Genomic DNA, 19,251 nt, shown 5'->3' with positions numbered 1-19,251 from the left:
CGGGGAGTGAGGGGGTGTCGGATCGGGGAGTGACGGTGTGTTGGATCGAGGAGTGAGGGGGTGTCGGGTCAAGGAGTGAGGGGGTGTCGGGGATACGGGGAGTGAGGAGGTGTCGGGGATACGGGGAGTGATTGGGTGTCGGATCGGGGAGTGAGGGGGTGTCGGGGATACAGGGAGTGAGGGATACGGGGAGTGAGGGATACGGGGAGTGAGGGAAACGTGGAGTGAGGGCTACGGGGAGTGAGGGGAATCAGGATACGGAGGTGTGAGAGATTAGGTGAGTGAGGGAAACGGGAAATAAGGGGAGTGAGGGTTACGGGGAGTGAGGGCGTGTCTGGGATTGAAGGGGGTGTCGGGGAATGAGGAATGAAGGGAGTGAGGGATACTGGGAGTGAGGGTTGTGTCGGGGAGTAAGCGGGGGTCAGAGATATGGGGAGCGAGGGGGATGTGAGGGATATGGGGAGGGAGGGATACAGAGTAAGGGGGAGGGAGGGGTATAGCAAGAGAGGGATAAGCGTGTGATGGATACTGGGAGTGAGGGACATGGGGTGAGAGGCACACAGGGGAGTGAGACGGAGGGAAAGCTGTGCGGAAAGGCTGAGAGTCACTCAGTCTCTGACGGATTCTCCATGTTTTGCTCTCACTAATCGGCTGCCTTGAGTGTGGAACTAACGATTGCATGTTGCTATCTTTAATCCTTGAATCATACCCCCTCACCACCCTCAACCCTTCCCCCCCTCACCCCCTCAACCACACTCCCTACCCTCCCCCTCACACACCCTCACTCCCCTCACCACCCTCACCCCTCACCTCACCCCCTCACCACCCTCCTCCTCCCCCCTCACCACCCTCACCCCCTCACCACCTTCACGACCCTCCCCCCTCACCACCCTCCCCCTCACTCCCTCACCCCCCTCCCCATCCCCCCTCACCACCCTCACGCCCCCTCACCACCCTCACCCCCTCAACTCCTCCTCACCCCCTCTACCACCTTCACTCCCTTCAACACCCTCACCCCCTAACCACCCTACCCTCCCTCACCACCTCACCCACCCGACCCCCCTCACCCCCTCACCACCCATCACCCTCCCACCATACCCCCTCACCCCCTCTCACCCCCCTCACCTTCTTCACACCCTCAATACCCTCACCACCCTCACACCCTCATCCCCTCCCCCTCACCCCCTCACCACCCTCGCCCCCCTCAACACCCTCACCCCCTCACCACCCTCACCCCCTCACCACCCTCACCCCCTCAACTCCCTCACACCCTCACCACCCGACCCCCCTCACCACCCATCACCCTCTCCACCCATACCCCTCACACCCTCTCACCCCCTCACCTTCTTCACACCCTCAATACCCTCACCAACCCTCACACCCTCATCCCCTCCCCCTCACCCCCTCATCACCCTCACCACCCTCATCACCCTCCCCCCTCGACCACCCTCATCACCCACCTCCCTCACCCCCTCCCCCCTCACCACCCTCACCCCCTCAACCACTTACACCTTCACCCCCTCAACACCCTCACCCCCTCGACACCCTCACCCCCTCACGCCCTCAACACCCTCCCCACCTTCACCCCCTCAACACCCTCACCCCCTCGACACCCTCACCCCCTCAACACCCGCACCCCCTCAACACCCGCACCCCCTCAACACCCGCACCCCCTCAACACCCTCACCCCATCAACACACACACCCCCTCAACACCCTCACCCCCTCACCACCCTCACACCCTAAAACCCCGAACCACCCTCACCACCCTCACCCCCTCAACACCCTCACCCCCTCAACACCCTCACGCCCTCAACACCCACCCCACCTTCACCCCCTCAACACCCTCCCCACCTTCACCCCCTCAACACCCTCCCCACCTTCACCCCCTCAACACCCTCCCCACCTTCACCCCTCAACACCCTCCACACCTTCACCACCCTCAAACCCTCACCACCCTCACCCCCTCAACACCCTCACCCCCTCAACACCCTCACAACCTCATCCCCTCCCGCCTCACCCCTTCAACACCCTCACCCCCTCAACACCCTCACCCCCCTTACCCCCTCAACGCCCTCCCACCTTCACCCCCTCAACACCCTCCCCACCTTCACCCCTCATCACCCTTCACACCTTCACCCCCTCAACACCCTCACCACCCTCGCCCCCTCAACACCCTCACCCCTCAACACCCTCACCACCCACACCCCCTCACCACCCTCACCGCCCTCACCCCCTCACCACCCTCACCCCCTCACCACCCTCAACCCCTCAACACCTTCACCCCCTCAACCCCTCACCACCCTCACCCCCTCACCACCCTCACCCACTCACCACCCTCACCCCCTCACCACCCTCACCCCCTTACCATCCTCACCCCCTCACCACCTTCAACCCCTCACCTCCCTCTCCCCCTCACCACCTCACACCCTCACCACCCTCACACCCTCAACACCCTCAACCCCTCACCACCCCCACAGCCCTCACCACCCTCATCCCCTCCCCCCTCACCACCCTCCCCCCTCACGCCCTCACCCCCTCACCACCCACACCCCCTCACACCCTTACCCCCTCACCCCCTCACCCCCTCACCACCCTCACCACCCTCACCCCCTCACCTTCTTCACACCCTCAATACCCTCACCCCCTCAATACCCTCACCCCCTCAACACCCTCACCCCCTCAACACCTTCACCCCCCTCAACCACCCTCAACACCCTCACCCCCTCAACACCCTCCCCACCTTCACCCCCCTCAACACTCTTACCACCCTCACCCCCTCAATACCCTCACCCCCTCAATACCCTCACCCCCTCAACACCCTCACCCCCTCAACACCCTCCCCCTCAACACCCACCCCACCTTCACCCCTGCAACACCCTCACAACCCTCACCCCCTCAACACCCTCACACCCTCAACACCCTCACAACCCTCAACACCCACCCCACCTTCACCCCCTCAACACCCTCCCCCCCTTCACCCCTCAACACTCTCGCCACCTCCACCCCTCAACACCCTCCCCACCTTCACCCCCTCAACCCCTCACCACCCTCACCCCCTCACCACCCTCACCCCCTCACAACCTCATCCCCTCCCCCTCACCCCCCTCCCCCTCACCCCCTCACCCCCTCAACACCCTCACCCCCTCAACCCCCTCACCCCCTCAACACCCTCCCCACCTTCACCCCTCGTCACCCTACACACCTTCACCCCCTCAACACCCTCACCACCCTCACCCCTCACCCCCTCACCCCCTCAACACCCTCACCCCTCAACACCCTCACCATCCTCACCCCCTCACCACCTTCACCCCCTCACCACCCTCAACCCCTCACCCCCACACCACACTCACCCCCTCAACCCCTCACCACCCTCACCCCCCTCACCACCCTCAACCCCTCACCTCCCTCACCTCCTCCCCCTCACCACCTCACCCCCTCACCACCCTCACCCCCTCACCACCCTCACCCCCTTACCACCCTCAACCCCTCACCACCCTCTCACCCCCTCCCCCACACAACCCACCCCCCTCACCACCCTCACCCCCTCAACCACTCACCACCCTCATCCCCTCACCATCTTCACACCCTCATCACCCTCACCCCCCTCACCCCCTCAACTCCCTCACCCCTCAACACCCTCACCCCCTCAACATCCCCTCAACACCCTCCCCACCTTCGCCCCTCAACACCCTCCACACCTTCACCCCCTCAACACCCTCACCACTCTCACCCCCTCTACACCCTCACCCCCCTCACCCCCTCAACTCCCTCACCCCCTCACCACTCTCACCACCCTCACCCCCTCACCACCCCTCACCCCCTCACCACCCTCACACCCTAAACCCCTAACCACCCTCACCACCCTCACCCCATCAACACCCTCACCCCCTCAACACCCTCACCCCCTCAACACCCTCACCCCCTCAACACACACCCCACCTTCACCCCCTCAACACCCTCCCCACCTTCACCCCCTCAACACCCTCACCCCCTCAACACCCTCACCCCCTCAACACCCACCCCACCATCGCCCCCTCAACACCCTCCCCACCTTCACCCCCTCACCACCCTCACCCCCTCACCACCCTCACACCCTATACCCCTAACCACCCTCCCCACCTTCACCCCTCCACACCTTCACCCCCTCAACACCCTCACCATCCTCACCCCTCAACACCTCACCACCCTCAACCCCTCACCGCCCTCACCCCCTCACCACCCTCACAACCTCATCCCCTGCCCCCTCACCCCTTCAACACCCTCACCCCCTCAACACCCTCCCCACCTTCACCCCTCATCACCCTCCACACCTTCACCCCCTCAACACCCTCACCACCCTCGCCCCCTCAACACCCTCACCCCTCAACACCCTCACCCCCTCACCACCCTCACCCCCTCACCACCCTCACCCCCTCACCACCCACCCCCCCTCACCACCCTCAACCCCTCACCCCCTCACCACCTTCACCCCCTCAACCCCTCACCCCCCCACCACCCTCACCCACTCACCACCCTCACCCCCTCACCACCCTCACCCCCTTACCATCCTCGCCACCTTCAACCCCTCACATCCCTCTCCCCCTCACCACCTCACACCCTCACCACCCTCAACCCCTCACCACCCTCACACCCTCACCACCCTCATCCCCTCCCCCTCACCACCCTCACCACCCTCCCCCTCACCACCCACACCCCCTCACACCCTTACCCCCTCAACCCCTCACCACCCTCACACCCTCTCACCCCCTCCCCCTCACCACCCTCACCATCCTCACCCCCTCAACCCCTCACCACCGTCACCCCCTCACCACCCTCACCCCCTCACCTTCTTGACACCCTCTACCCTCACCCCCTCACCCCCTCAACACCCTCACCCCATCAACACCCTCACCCCCTCAACACTTTCACCCCCTCAACACCCTCCCCACCTTCACCCCCTCAACACCCACACCCCCTCAACACCCTCACCCCCTCTACACCTGCACCCCCTCAACTCCCTCACCCCCTCAACACCCTCACCCCCTCAACACCCTCACCCCCTCAACACCCTCCCCACCTTCACCCCCTCAACACCCACCCCACCTTCACCCCCTCAACACCCTCACAACCCTCACCCCCTCAACACCCTCACCCCCTCAACACCCTCACACCCTCAACACCCACCCCACCTTCACCCCCTCAACACCCTCCCCACCTTCACCCCCTCAACACTCTCCCCACCGCCACCCCTCAACACCCTCACCCCCCTCACCACCCTCCCCCTCACCACCCACAACCCCTCACCACCTTCACCCCCTCAACCCCTCACCCACTCACCACCCTCACCCCCTCACCACCCTCACCCCCCACCTACCTTTCCCCCTCACCACCTCACACCCTCACCACCCTCACCACCCTCAACCCCTCACCACCCTCACACCCTCACCACCCTCATCCCCTCCCCCCTCACCCCCCTCCCCCCTCACCCCCTCACCACCCACACCCCCTCACACCCTTACCCCCTCACCCCCTCACCACCCTCACACCCTCTCACCCCCGCCCCCTCACCACCCTCACCCCCTCAACCACTTACCACCCTCACCCCCTCACCTTCTTCACACCCTCAATACCCTCACCCCCTCAACACCCTCACCCCCTCAACACCCTCACCCCTCAACACCTTCACCCCCTCAACACCCTCCCCACCTTCACCCCCTCAACACCCACACCCCCTCAACACCCTCACCCCCTGTACACCCTCACCCCCTCAACTCCCTCACCCCCTCAACACCCTCACCCCCTCAACACCCCACCTTCACCCCCTCAACACCCTCACCACCCTCACCCCCTCAAACCCTCACCCCCTCAACACCCTCACCCCCTCAACACCCTCACCCCCCCAACACCCTCACCCCCTCAACACCCACCCCACCTTCACCCCCTCAACACCCACACCCCCTCAACACCCTCACCCCCTCTACACCTGCACCCCCTCAACTCCCTCACCCCCTCTACACCTGCACCCCTCAACTCCCTCACCCCCTCAACACCCCCACCCCCTCAACACCCTCCCCACCTTCACCCCCTCAACACCCTCACCACCCTCACCCCCTCAACACCCTCACCCCCTCAACACCCTCACCCCCTCAACACCCACCCCACCTTCACCCCTTCAACACCCTCACAACCCTCACCCCCTCAACACCCTCACCCCCTCAACACCCTCACACCCTCCACACCCACCCCACCTTCACCCCCTCAACACCCTCCCCACCTTCACCCCCTCAACACTCTCCCCACCCTCACCCCTCAACCCCTCACCGCCCTCACCCCCTCACCACCCTCACCCCCTCACCACCCTCACAACCTCATCCCCTCCCCCCTCACCCCCTCCCCCTCACCCCCTCAACACCCTCACCCCCTCAACCCTCTCACCCCCTCAACACCCTCCCCACCTTCACCCCTCGTCACCCTACACATTCACCCCCTCAACACCCTCACCACCCTCACCCCTCACCCCCCCTCACCCCCTCAACACCCTCACCCCTCAACACCCTCACCACCCTCACCCCCTCACCACCCACACCCCCTCACCACCCTCAACCCCTCACCCCCACACCACCCTCAACCCCTCACCACCCTCACCATCCTCAACCCCTCACCTCCTCCCCCTCACCACCTCACCCCCTCACACCCTCACCCCCTCACCACCCTCACCCCTTCACCACCCTCACCCCTTTACCATCCTCACCCCCTCACCACGCTCAACCCCTCACCACCCTCACCACCTTCACCCCCTCAACCCTTCACCACCCTCACCACCCTCACACCCTCTCACCCCCTCCCCCTCACACCCACCCACCCCTCACACCCACCCCCCTCACCACCCTCACCCCCTCAACCACACACCACCCTCACCCCCTCACCATCTTCACACCCTCATCACCCTCACCCCCCTCACCCCCTCAACACCCTCACCCCTCAACACCCTCACCCCCTCAACACCCTCACCCCCTCAACACCCTCCCCACCTTCGCCCCTCAACACCCTCCACATCTTCACCCCCTCAACACCCTCACCACCCTCACCCCCTCAACCACTTACCACCCTCACCCCCTCACCTTCTTCACACCCTCAATACCCTCACCCCCTCAACACCCTCACCCCCTCAACACCCTCACCCCCTCAACACCTTCACCCCCTCAACACCCTCCCCACCTTCACCCCCTCAACACCCACACCCCCTCAACACCCACACCCCCTCAACACCCTCACCCCCTCTACACCCGCACCCCCTCAACTCCCTTACCCCCTCAACACCCTCAACACACTCCCCACCTTTACCCCCTCAACACCCTCACCACCCTCACCCCCTCAACACCCTCACCCCCTCAACACCCTCACCCCCTCAACACCCACCCCACCTTCACCCCCTCAACACCCTCACAACCCTCACCCCCTCAACACCCTCCCCACCTTCACCCCCTCAACACCCACACCCCTCAACACCCTCACACACTCTACACCTGCACCCCCTCAACTCCCTCACCCCCTCAACACCCCCACCCCCTCAACACCCTCCCCACCTTCACCCCCTCAACACCCTCACCACCCTCACCCCCTCAACACCCTCACCCCCTCAACACCCTCACCCCCTCAACACCCTCACCCCCTCAACACCCACCCCACCTTCACCCCCTCAACACCCTCACAACCCTCACCCCCTCAACACCCTCACCCCCTCAACACCCTCACACCCTCAACACCCTCACACCCTCAACACCCACTCCACCTTCACCCCCTCAACACCCTCCCCACCTTCACCCCCTCAACACTCTCCCCACCTCCACCCCTCAACACCCTCCCCAACTTCACCCCTCAACACTCTCCCCACCTCCACCCCTCAACACCCTCCCCACCTTCACCCCTCACCACCCTCACCCCTCAACCCCTCACCACCCTCACCCCCTCACCACCCTCACCCCCTCACCACCCTCACAACCTCATCCCCTCCCCCCTCACCCCCTCCTGCTCACCCCCTCAACACCCTCACCCCCTCAACACCCTCACCCCCTCAACCCCCTCACCCCCTCAACACCCTCCCCACCTTCACCCCTCGTCACCCTACACATTCACCCCCTCAACACCCTCACAACCCTCACCCCTCACCCCCCTCACCCCCTCAACACCCTCACCCCTCAACCCCTCACCACCGTCACCCCCTCACCACCCTCAACCCCTCACCCCCACACCACCCTCACCCCCTCAACCCCTCACCACCCTCAACCCCTCACCTCCCTCACCTCCTCCCCCTCATCACCTCACCCCCTCACACCCTCACCCCCTCACCACCCTCACCACCCTCACCCCTTTACCATCCTCACCCCCTCACCACGCTCCACCCCTCACCACCCTCACCACCTTCACCCCCTCAACCCTTCACCACCCTCACCACCCTCAACCCCTCACCATCCTCACACCCTCTCACCCCCTCCCCCTCTCACCCACCCCCTCACCACCCTCACCCCCTCAACCACTCACCACCCTCACACCCTCACCATCTTCACACCCTCATCACCCTCACCCCCTCAACACCCTCACCCCTCAACACCCTCACCCCTCAACACCCTCATCCCCTCAACACCCTCACCCCCTCAACACCCTCCCCACCTTCGCCCCTCAACACCCTCCACACCTTCACCCCCTCAACACCCTCACCACCCTCACCCCCTCAACACCCTCACCACCCTCACCCCCTCAACTCCCTCACCCCCTCACCACTCTCACCACCCTCACCCCCTCACCACCCTCACCCCCTCACCACCCTCACACCCTAAACCCCTAACCACCCTCACCCCCTCACACCCTCACCCCCTCACCACCCTCACACACTCTCACCCCCTCCCCCCTCACCACCCTCACCCCCTCAACCACTTACCACCCTCGCCCCCCACCTTCTTCACACCCTCAATACCCTCACCCCCCTCACCCCTCAACACCCTCAACCCTCAACACCCTCCCCACCTTCACCCCCTCAACACCCTCACCACCCTCACCCCGCAACACCCTCACCCCCTCACCACCCTCACCCCCTCACCACCCTCACCCCCTCACCACCCTCACCCCCTCACCACCCTCACCCCCTCACCACCCTCAACCCTTCACCCCCTCACCACCTTCACCCCCTCAACACCCTCACCACCCTCACCCCCTCGCCCCCTCACCCCCTCACCACCCTCACCCCCTCACCACCCTCACCCCCTCACCACCCTCATCCCCTGACCCTCTCACCACCTTCACCCCCTCAACCCCTCACCACCCTCACCCCCTCACCACCCTCACCCACTCACCACCCTCACCACCCTCACCCCCTTACCATCCTCACCCCCTCACCACCTTCAACCCCTCACCTCCCTCACCCCCTCCCCCTCACCACCTCTCACCCTCACCACCCTCAACCCCTCACTACCCTTACACCCTCACCACCTTCATCCCCTCACCACCCTCATCCCCTCCCCCTCACCCCCTCACCACCCTCACCTCCCTCACCACCCTCCCCCTCACCCCCTCACCCCCTCACCACCCACACCCCCTCACACCCTTACCCCCTCACCCCCTCACCACCCTCACACCCTCTCACCCCCTCCCCCTCACCACCCTCAACCACTTACCACCCTCACCCCCTCACCTTCTTCACACCCTCAATACCCTCACCCCATCAACACCCTCACCTCCTCAACTCCCTCACCCCCTCACCACCCTCACCCCCTTACCATCCTCACCCCCTCACCACCTTCAACCCCTCACCTCCCTCACCCCCTCCCCCTCACCACCTCTCACCCTCACCACCCTCAACCCCTCACTACCCTTACACCCTCACCACCTTCATCCCCTCACCACCCTCATCCCCTCCCCCTCACCCCCTCACCACCCTCACCTCCCTCACCACCCTCCCCCTCACCCCCTCACCCCCTCACCACCCACACCCCCTCACACCCTTACCCACTCACCCCCTCACCACCCTCACACCCTCTCACCCCCTCCCCCTCACCACCCTCAACCACTTACCACCCTCACCCCCTCACCTTCTTCACACCCTCAATACCCTCACCCCATCAACACCCTCACCTCCTCAACTCCATCACCCCCTCAACACCCTCACCCCCTCAACACCCTCCCCACCTTCACCCCTCAACACCCTCACCACCCTCACCCCCTCAACACCCTCACCCCCTCAACACCCACCCCACCTTCACCCCCTCAACACCCTCACAACCCTCCCCACCTTCACCCCTTCACCACCCTCACCCCCTCAACATCCTCCCCAACTTCATCCCCTTCCCCCTCACCTCCTCAACCCCATTCTCCTCGCCTGTCTCACCCATTCACACCCTCAACCTGCTCGCCCCCTCAACCCCCTCGCCCTCAACCCCTTCACCCTCAACCCCTTCACCCTCAACCCATTCACCCTCAACCCCTTCACCCTCAACCCCTTCACCCTCAACGCCTTCACCCTCAACCCCTTCGCCCTCAACCCCTTCGCCCTCAACCTCTTCACCCTCAACTCCTTCACCCTCATCCCCTTCGCCCTCAACCCCTTCGCCCTCAACCCCTTCGCCCTCAACCCCTTCGCCCTCAACCCCTTCGCCCTCAACCCCTTCGCCCTCAACCCCTTCACCCTCAACCCCTTCACTCTCAACCCCTTCCCCCTCAACCCCTTCACCCTCAATCACCTCCCTCAATCACCTCCCTCAACCACCTCACCCTCAACCACCTCACCCTCAATCACCTCACCCTCAACCACCTCACCCTCAATCACCTCACCCTCAATCACCTCACCCTCAACCCCTTCACCCTCAACCACCTCACCCTCAAGCCCTTCACCCTCAACCCCTTCACTCTCAATCCCATCACCCTCAACCCCTAATCCCCTGACCCCACCCTCATCCCCTCAACACGTATGTCCCCTCACCCTCAACCCCTACACCCTCAACCCCTTCACCCTCATCCCCTTCACCCTCATCCCCTTCACCCTCATCCCCTTCAACCTCAATCCCATCACCCTCAACCCCTTCACCCTCAACCCCTTCACCCTCAACCCCTTCACCCTCAACCCCTTCACCCTCAACCCCTTCACCTTCAACCCCACCCTCACCCCTTCACCGTCGATCCCTTCAATCTCATGTGCCTCACCCTCGCTCGCCTCCCCTCCCCCTCACCATCACCCCTCACCCTACTTACCCCTCCCCACCACCCTCTCACACCCTCCCCATCACCCTCTCCCCCTCACACCTCTCACCATCGTCACTCCATTTGTTCCCCCTCACCCTGCTTGCCCCCTCACTCTCAACCCCCTCACCTTCACATGCCTCCCTCTAACCCACCTCCCCCTCACCCCGTTACCCCCTCACCTCCCTAAACCGCTCCACATCTCTCTCTCACCCCTCACATCCCTCATACCTCTTACCCCCTCACACCCCTCACCCTCACTCTCCTCACACCCCTCGCTCACACCCCTCACCCTCATCCCCTACTCACCCTCGTCCCCTCCTCACCCTCATTCTCTCCTCACCCTTGCCCCCTCATCCCCTCACTCCCACTCTCACCTGTGCCCTCCCCATTACTGTCCTTCCTTCCTCACCTCCCTTTACCCCTTCATCCTCCACTTTATCCTCCTCAATCCTCACCCCCTCTCCCTTCCCTTGCCCTCTTCGTTCCTCACCCCTCATCCCCTCACTATCCCTGCTTCTCACCCCCTCACACTCCTCACCTGCTCATGCTCTCCCTCCTCACCGTCCTGACACCTGACCCTCCCCACTCTTCACAACGCCTCACCCGCTCACCCTCCACCCCGACCTGGCCCTCGCCCCCTCAAGCTCTCACCCTCCTCACCACGCCATGCTGGCTCCTGCCCTCCCTGCTCCTCACCCTCTCACTCTCCTCACTCCTCACCCTCATGCTCACCCTCTTCATCCTCACTCCTGCTCCCTCACCATCCTCCTCCTCAACCTCCCACTCCACACCTTCCGCCCTTTCCCTCCCCTGTCTCTCCCCCTCCACGTCCCTCCCGCTCCACTCACCTCCCCGTCTTCATCCCAAACGCCTTCTCCCCCTCCCCCTCCACACCATCTCCCTCCACACCTCTCCCTCTCTAATCCCTCCCCCTCACTGCCCCCGACCTTCTGTTCTCTGCACCCCTCCACCCTCATAATTCCCCCTGCATTCCAAACCCCCCCGCATCCCTTCCCTTTCACATATCCCTTCCCCGACTACATCCATTCCCCCTGCGCATACCTCCCCCGCCGCATCTCTCCCGCATCGCTGCATCCCTCCAATCTTCATTCTTCCCCCTCCACATCCCTCCCACGCCACATCCCTCCCCCTCCTCATCTCTCTCTCTCTGCATCTCTCCCCCTCTCCATCTCTCCCCCTCACCACCATCCCTCCCCCTCACCATCCCTCCCCCACCCCCTCTGCATCCTACCCAAACCGCATTCCTACCATTCCCACATCCCTCCCCACACCACCCCCTCCTCAACTCTTCCCCCCCCCCCCCCCCCCCACCCGCGCCCAATCTCCCCCTGCAACCCTCTTTTCTCCCCCCTCCCCCATCCGCCCCTCACCCTCACTCTCCAAAAACACCGCCCTCCCCCTTACAGGACCTGCGCAGAACAGCAGAAGCACTGATCCCAGCTTGTGCGGTTGGAGTGGCTTGCTGCTTTGCAGCTCCATTAGGAGGCAAGTGTGACTTCCGCGGAGGTGGGTGGCAGGAATGGTGGCAGTGGGAGCTTTACTCTGTATCTAACCCTGTGCTGTACCTGTCCTGGGAGTGTTTGATGGTGACAGTGTAGAGGGAGCTTTACTCTGTATCTAACCCCGTGCTGTACCTGTCCTGGGAGTGTTTGATGGGGACAGTGTGGAGGGAGCTTTACTCTGTATCGAACCCCCTGCTGTACCTGACCTGGGAGTGTTTGATGGGGACAGTGTAGAGGGAGCTTTACTCTGTATCTAACCCCGTGCTGTCGCTGTCCTGGGAGTGTTTGATGGGGACAGTGTGGAGGGAGCTTTACTCTGTATCTAACCCCCTGCTGTACCTGTCCTGGGAGTGTTTGATGGGGACAGTGTGGAGGGAGCTTTACTCTGTATCTAACCCCCTGCTGTACCTGTCCTGGGAGTGTTTGATGGGGACAGTGTAGAGGGAGCTTTACTCTGTATCTAACCCCGTGCTTTACCTGTCCAGGGAGTGTTTGATGGGGACAGTGTAGAGGGAGCTTTACTCTGTATCTAACCCCGTGCTGTCCCTGTCCTGGGAGTGTTTGATGGGGACAGTGTACAAAGAAGAAAGAAATGTACAGCACAGGAACAGGCCCTTCGGCCCTCCAAGCCCGTGCCGACCATACTGCCCGACTAAACTACAATCTTCTACACTTCCTGGGTCCGTATCCTTCTATTCCCATCCTATTCATATATTTGTCAAGATGCCCCTTAAATGTCCCTATCGTCCCTGCTTCCGCTACCTCCTCCGGTAGCGAGTTCCAGGCACCCACTACCCTCTGCGTAAAAAACCTGCCTCGTACATCTACTCTAAAACTTGCCCCTCTCACCTTAAACCTATGCCCCCTAGTAATTGACCCCTCTACCCTGGGGAAAAGCCTCTGACTATCCACTCTGTCTATGCCCCTCATAATTTTGTATACCTCTATCAGGTCGCCCCTCAACCTCCTTCGTTCCATTGAGAACAAACCGAGTTCATTCAATCGCTCCTCATAGCTTATGCCCTCCATACCAGGCAACATTCTGGTAAATCTCTTCTGCACCCTCTCTAAAGCCTCCACATCCTTCTGGTAGTGTGGCAACCAGAATTGAACACTATACTCCAAGTGTGGCCTAACTAAGGTTCTATACAGCTGCAACATGACTTGCCAATTCTTATACTCAATGCCCCGGCCAATGAAGGCAAGCATGCCGTATGCCTTCTTGACTACCTTCTCCACCTGTGTTGCCCCTTTCAATGACCTGTGGACCTGTACTCCTAGATCTCTTTGACTTTCAATACTCTTGAGGGTTCTACCATTCACTGTATATTCCCTACCTGCATTAGACCTTCCAAAATGCATTACCTCACATTTGTCCGGATTAAACTCCATCTGCCATCTCTCCGCCCAAGTCTCCAGACAATCTAAATCCTGCTATATCCTCAGACAGTCCTCATCGCTATCCGCAATTCCACCAACCTTTGTGTCGTCTGCAAACTTACTAATCTGACCAGTTACATTTTCCTCCAAATCATTTATATATACTACAAAGAGCAAAGGTCCCAGCACTGATCCCTGTGGAACACCACTGGTCACAGCCCTCCAATTAGAAAAGCATCCCTCCATTGCTCCCCTCTGCCTTCTATGGCCTAGCCAGTTCTGTATCCACCTTGCCAGTTCACCCCTGATCCCGTGTGACTTCACCTTTTGTACTAGCCTACCATGAGGGACCTTGTCAAAGGCCTTACTGAAGTCCATATAGACAACATCGACTGCCCTACCTGCATCAATCATCCTAGTGACCTCCTCGAAAAACTCTATCAAGTTAGTTACTCTATCAAGCTTTACTCTGTATCTAACCCTGTGCTGTACCTGTCTTGGGAGTGTTTGATGGGGCAGTCTCGGGGAGCTTTACTCTGTATCTAATCCTGCGCTGTACCAGTCCTGAGAGTGTTTGATGGGGACAGTGTAGAGGGAGCTTTACTCTGTATCTAACACCATGCTGTACCTGTCCTGGGAGTGTTTGATGGGGACAGTGTAGAGGGAGCTTTACTCTGTATCTAACCCTGTGCTGTCGCTGTCCTGGGAGTGTTTGATGGGGACAGTGTAGAGGGAGCTTTATTCTGTATCTAACCTGTGCTGTACCTGTGCTGGGAGTGTTTGATGGGGACAGTGTGGAGGGAGCTTTACTCTGTATCTAACCCCCTGCTGTACCTGTTCTGGGAGTGTTTGATGGGGACAGTGTGGAGGGAGCTTTACTCTGTATCTAACCCCCTGCTGTACCTCTCCTGGGAGTGTTTGATGGGGACAGTGTAGAGGGAGCTTTACTCTGTATCTAACCCCGTGCTTTACCTGTCCAGGGAGTGTTTGATGGTGACAGTGTAGAGGGAGCTTTACTCTGCATCTAACCCCGTGCTGTCCCTGTCCTGGGAGTGTTTGATGGGGACAGTGTAGAGGGAGCTTTACTCTGTATCTAACACCGTGCTGTCGCTGTCCTGGGGGTGTTTGATGGGGACAGTGTAGAGGGAGCTTTACTCTGTATCTAACCCTGTGCTGTACCTGTCTTGGGAGTGTTTGATGGGGCAGTCTCGAGGGAGCTTTACTCTGTATCTCATCCTGCGCTGTACCAGTCCTGAGAGTGTTTGATGGGGACAGTGTAGAGGGAGCTTTACTCTGTATCTAACCCCGTGCTGTACCTGCCCTGAGAGTGTTTGATGGGGACAGTGGAGAGGGAGCTTTACTCTGTATCTAACCCTGTGCTGTACCTGTCCTGGGAGTGTTTGATGGGGACAGTGTAGAGGGAGCTTTACTCTGTATCTAACCCCGTGCTGTACCTGTCCTGGGAGTGTTTCATGGGGACCGTGTAGAGGGAGCTTTACTGTGTATCTAACCCCTTGCTGTCCCTGTCCTGGGAGTGTTTGATGGGAACAGTGTAGAGGGAACTTTACTCTGTATCTAACGCCGTGCTGTACCTGTCCTGGGAGTGTTTGATGGGGCAGTGTCGAGGGAGCTTTACTCTGTATCTAACCCCGTGCTGTACCCGTCCTGGGAGTGTTTGATGGGGACAGTGTAGAGGGAGCTTTATTCTGTATCTAACCCCGTGCTGTACCTGTCCTGGGACTGTTTCATGGGGACAGTGTAGAGGGAGCTTTACTGTGTATCTAACCCCGTGCTGTCCCTGTCCCTGGAGTGTTTGATGGGGACAGTGTAGAGGGAGCTTTACTCTGGATCTAACGCCGTGCTGTACCTGTCCTGGGAGTGTTTGATGGGGACAGTGTAGAGGGAGCTTTACTCTGTATCTAACCCCGTGCTGTATCCGTCCTGGGAGTGTTTGATGGGGACAGTGTAGAGGGAGCTTTACTCTGTATCTAACCCCATGCTGTACCTGTCCTGGGAGAGCTTGATTGGGACACAGTAGAGGGAGCTTTACTCTGCATCTAACCCCGTGCTGTACCTGTCCTGGGAGTGTTTGATGAGGACAGTGTAGAGGGAGCTTTACTCTGTATCTAACCCCGTGCTGTACCTGTCCTGGGAGTGTTTGATGAGGACAGTGTGGAGGGAGCTTTACTCTGTATCTAACCCCATGCTGTACCTGTCCTGGGAGTGTTTGATGGGGACAGTGTAGAGGGAGCTTTACTCTGTATCTAACCCCATGCTGTACCTGTCCTGGGAGAGCTTGATTGGGACATTGTAGAGGGAGCTTTACTCTGTATCTAACCCCGTGCTGTACCTGTCCTGGGAGTGTTTGATGGGGACAGTGTCGAGGGAGCTTTACTCTGTATCTAACCCCGTGCTGTACCTGTCCTGGGAGAGTTCCATATTTTTTATCATTGATTTCTATGTTTTTGGATTAAAGTTCAGGTTGACACTGTTTAAAAAATAATTGTTCCTCTCGCCCAGCTTTCTTCGTCCCCTGACCCCACGGTCCCCGCCCTCTCTCGCTCTTCCACCGCTCCATCCCTGCGCTCACCCCCCACTCTCCCCTGCTCCATCCCTGCCCTCCCCCCACTTTCCCCCGCTCCATCCCTGCACACACCCCCACTCTCCCCCGCTCCATCCCTGAGCTCACCCCCACTCTCCCCCCGCTCCATCTCTGCCCTCACCCACTCTCCCCCGCTCCATCCCTGTGCTAACCCCCCACCCACCCCCGCTCCATCCCTGCGCTCTCCCCCGCTCCATCCCTGCGCTCCCCCCTCACTCTACCCCGCTCCTCCCAGCTCTCCCCCCAATCTCCATCGCTGCGCTCCCCTATTTTCCCCCGCCCCATCCCTGCACTCCCCCCACTCTCCCGCGCTCCATCCTTGCGCTCTCCCCCGCTCCTCCCTGCTCTCCCCCCTCTCTAACCCGCTCCATCGCTGCGCTCCCCCCACTCTCCCCCGCTCCATCCCTGCCCTCCCCCCACTCTCCCCCGCTCCATCCCTGCACTCCCCCCTCTCTCCCCTGCTCCATCACAGCGCTCCCCCACTCTCCCTCGCTACATCCCTGCGCTACCCCCTCTCTCCCTCGCTCCATCCCTGCGCTACTCCCTCTCTCCCCCGCTCCATCCCTGCTCTCACCCCCACTCTCCCCGCTCCATCCCTGCGCTCCCCCACTCTTCCCCCCCCCACCATGCCTGCGCTCTCCCCCGCTCCATCCCTGCGCTCTCCCCCGCTCCTCCCTGCTCTCCCCCCCACTCTCCCCTGCTCCATTCCTGCGCTCCATTCACTCTACCCCGCTCCATCCTTGCGTGCCCCCACTCTCCCCCGCTCCCCCCACTCTCCCCGCTCCATCCCTGCGTACCCCCACTCTCCCCCTCTCCATCCCTGCGCTCCACCCAACTCTCCCCCGCTCCCCTCCACTCTCCCCCACTCTCCCCCGCTCCATCCCTGCGCTCCCCACCACTTACCCGCTCCATCCCTGAGCTCCCCCCACTCTCCCCCGCTCCATCCCGGCGCTCACCCCCACTCTCCCCCGCTACCCCCACTCTACCCCACTTTCCCTGCTCCATCCTGCGCTCCCCCACTCTCCCCCGCTTCTCCCTGCGCTCCCCCACTCTCCCCCGCTTCTCCCTGCGCTCCCCCTCTCTCCCCCGCTCCATCGCTGCGCTCCCCCCATTCCCCCCCCGCTCCCACCACTCTCCCCCGCTCCATCGCTGCGCTCCCCCCACACTCCCCCGCTCCATCCCTGCGCTCCCCGCACTCTCCCCTGCACCATCCCTGCGCTCCCCCCACTCTCCCCCGCTCCATCCCTGCGCTCCACCCACTCTCCCCTGCTCCATCCCTGCGCTCCCCCCAGTCTCCCCCGCTCCATCGCTGCGCTCCCCCCACACTCCCCCGCTCCATCCCTGCGCTCCCCGCACTCTCCCCTGCACCATCCCTGCGCTCCCCCCACTCTCCCCGCTCCATCCCTGCGCTCCCCCCACTCTCCCCTGCTCCATCCCTGCGCTCCCCCCCACTCTCCCCTGCACCATCCCTGCGCTCCCGCGACTCTCCCCCGCTCCATCCCTGCGCTCCCCGCACTCTCCCCCGCTCCATCCCTGTGCTTCCCCCGCTCTCCCTCCGCTCCATCCCTGCGCTCCCCCCACACTCCCCCCGCTCCATCTCTGCGCTCCCCCCTCTCTCCCCCGCTCCATCCCTGCACTCCCCCCACTCTCCTCCGCTCCATCCCTGAGCTCCCCCCAAATCCAACTCCCCTGCTCCATCCCTGCGCTCCCCCCCACTCCATCCCTGCGCTCCCCCCACTTTCCCCCGCTCCATCCCTGCGCTCCCCCTTCTCTCCCCCCACTCGATCTCTGCGCTCACCCCCACTCTCCCCCCGCTCCATCCATGAGCTCCCCCCCGGTCTCCCCCGCCCTATCCCTGCGCTTCACCCGCTCCATCCCTGCGCTCCCCCCACTCTCCCCCTCTCCATCCCTGCGCTCCACCCAACTCTCCCCCGCTCCCCTCCACTCTCCCCCACTCTCCCCCGCTCCATCCCTGCGCTCCCCACCACTTACCCGCTCCATCCCTGAGCTCCCCCCACTCTCCCCCGCTCCATCCCGGCGCTCACCCCCACTCTCCCCCGCTCCCCCCACTCTACCCCACTTTCCCTGCTCCATCCTGCGCTCCCCCACTCTCCCCCGCTTCTCCCTGCGCTCCCCCACTCTCCCCCGCTTCTCCCTGCGCTCCCCCTCTCTCCCCCGCTCCATCGCTGCGCTCCCCCCATTCCCCCCCCCGCTCCCCCCACTCTCCCCCGCTCCATCGCTGCGCTCCCCCACACTCCCCCGCTCCATCCCTGCGCTCCCCCCCACTCTCCCCCGCTCCATCGCTGCGCTCCCCCCACACTCCCCCGCTCCATTCCTGCGCTCCCCGCACTCTCCCCTGCACCATCCCTGCGCTCCCCCCACTCTCCCCCGCTCCATCCCTGCGCTCCCCCCACTCTCCCCTGCTCCATCCCTGCGCTCCCCCCACTCTCCCTTGCACCATCCCTGCGCTCCCGCGACTCTCCCCCGCTCCATCCCTGCGCTCCCCGCACTCTCCCCCGCTCCATCCCTGTGC

The 19,251-nt window shown here is 62.3% G+C and overlaps 1 protein-coding gene across 1 annotated transcript in view; it reads left to right on the top strand.

The window, feature by feature from the left end:
- LOC140392886 (chloride channel protein-like) overlaps window positions 1-19,251 on the top strand; it is a 1,200,068-nt gene that overhangs the window by 748,584 nt on the left and 432,233 nt on the right. Inside the window, 1 exon segment of the mRNA XM_072478647.1 lies at window positions 12,641-12,719. Within this exon segment, the coding sequence (XP_072334748.1) occupies window positions 12,641-12,719 (79 nt within the window).

Source organism: Scyliorhinus torazame, chromosome 16 (assembly GCF_047496885.1).
Source record: "Scyliorhinus torazame isolate Kashiwa2021f chromosome 16, sScyTor2.1, whole genome shotgun sequence".
NCBI lineage: Eukaryota > Metazoa > Chordata > Chondrichthyes > Carcharhiniformes > Scyliorhinidae > Scyliorhinus > Scyliorhinus torazame.
Note: the sequence above shows the minus strand (reverse complement) of the source record. Positions and strands in the feature narration are given on the sequence as shown.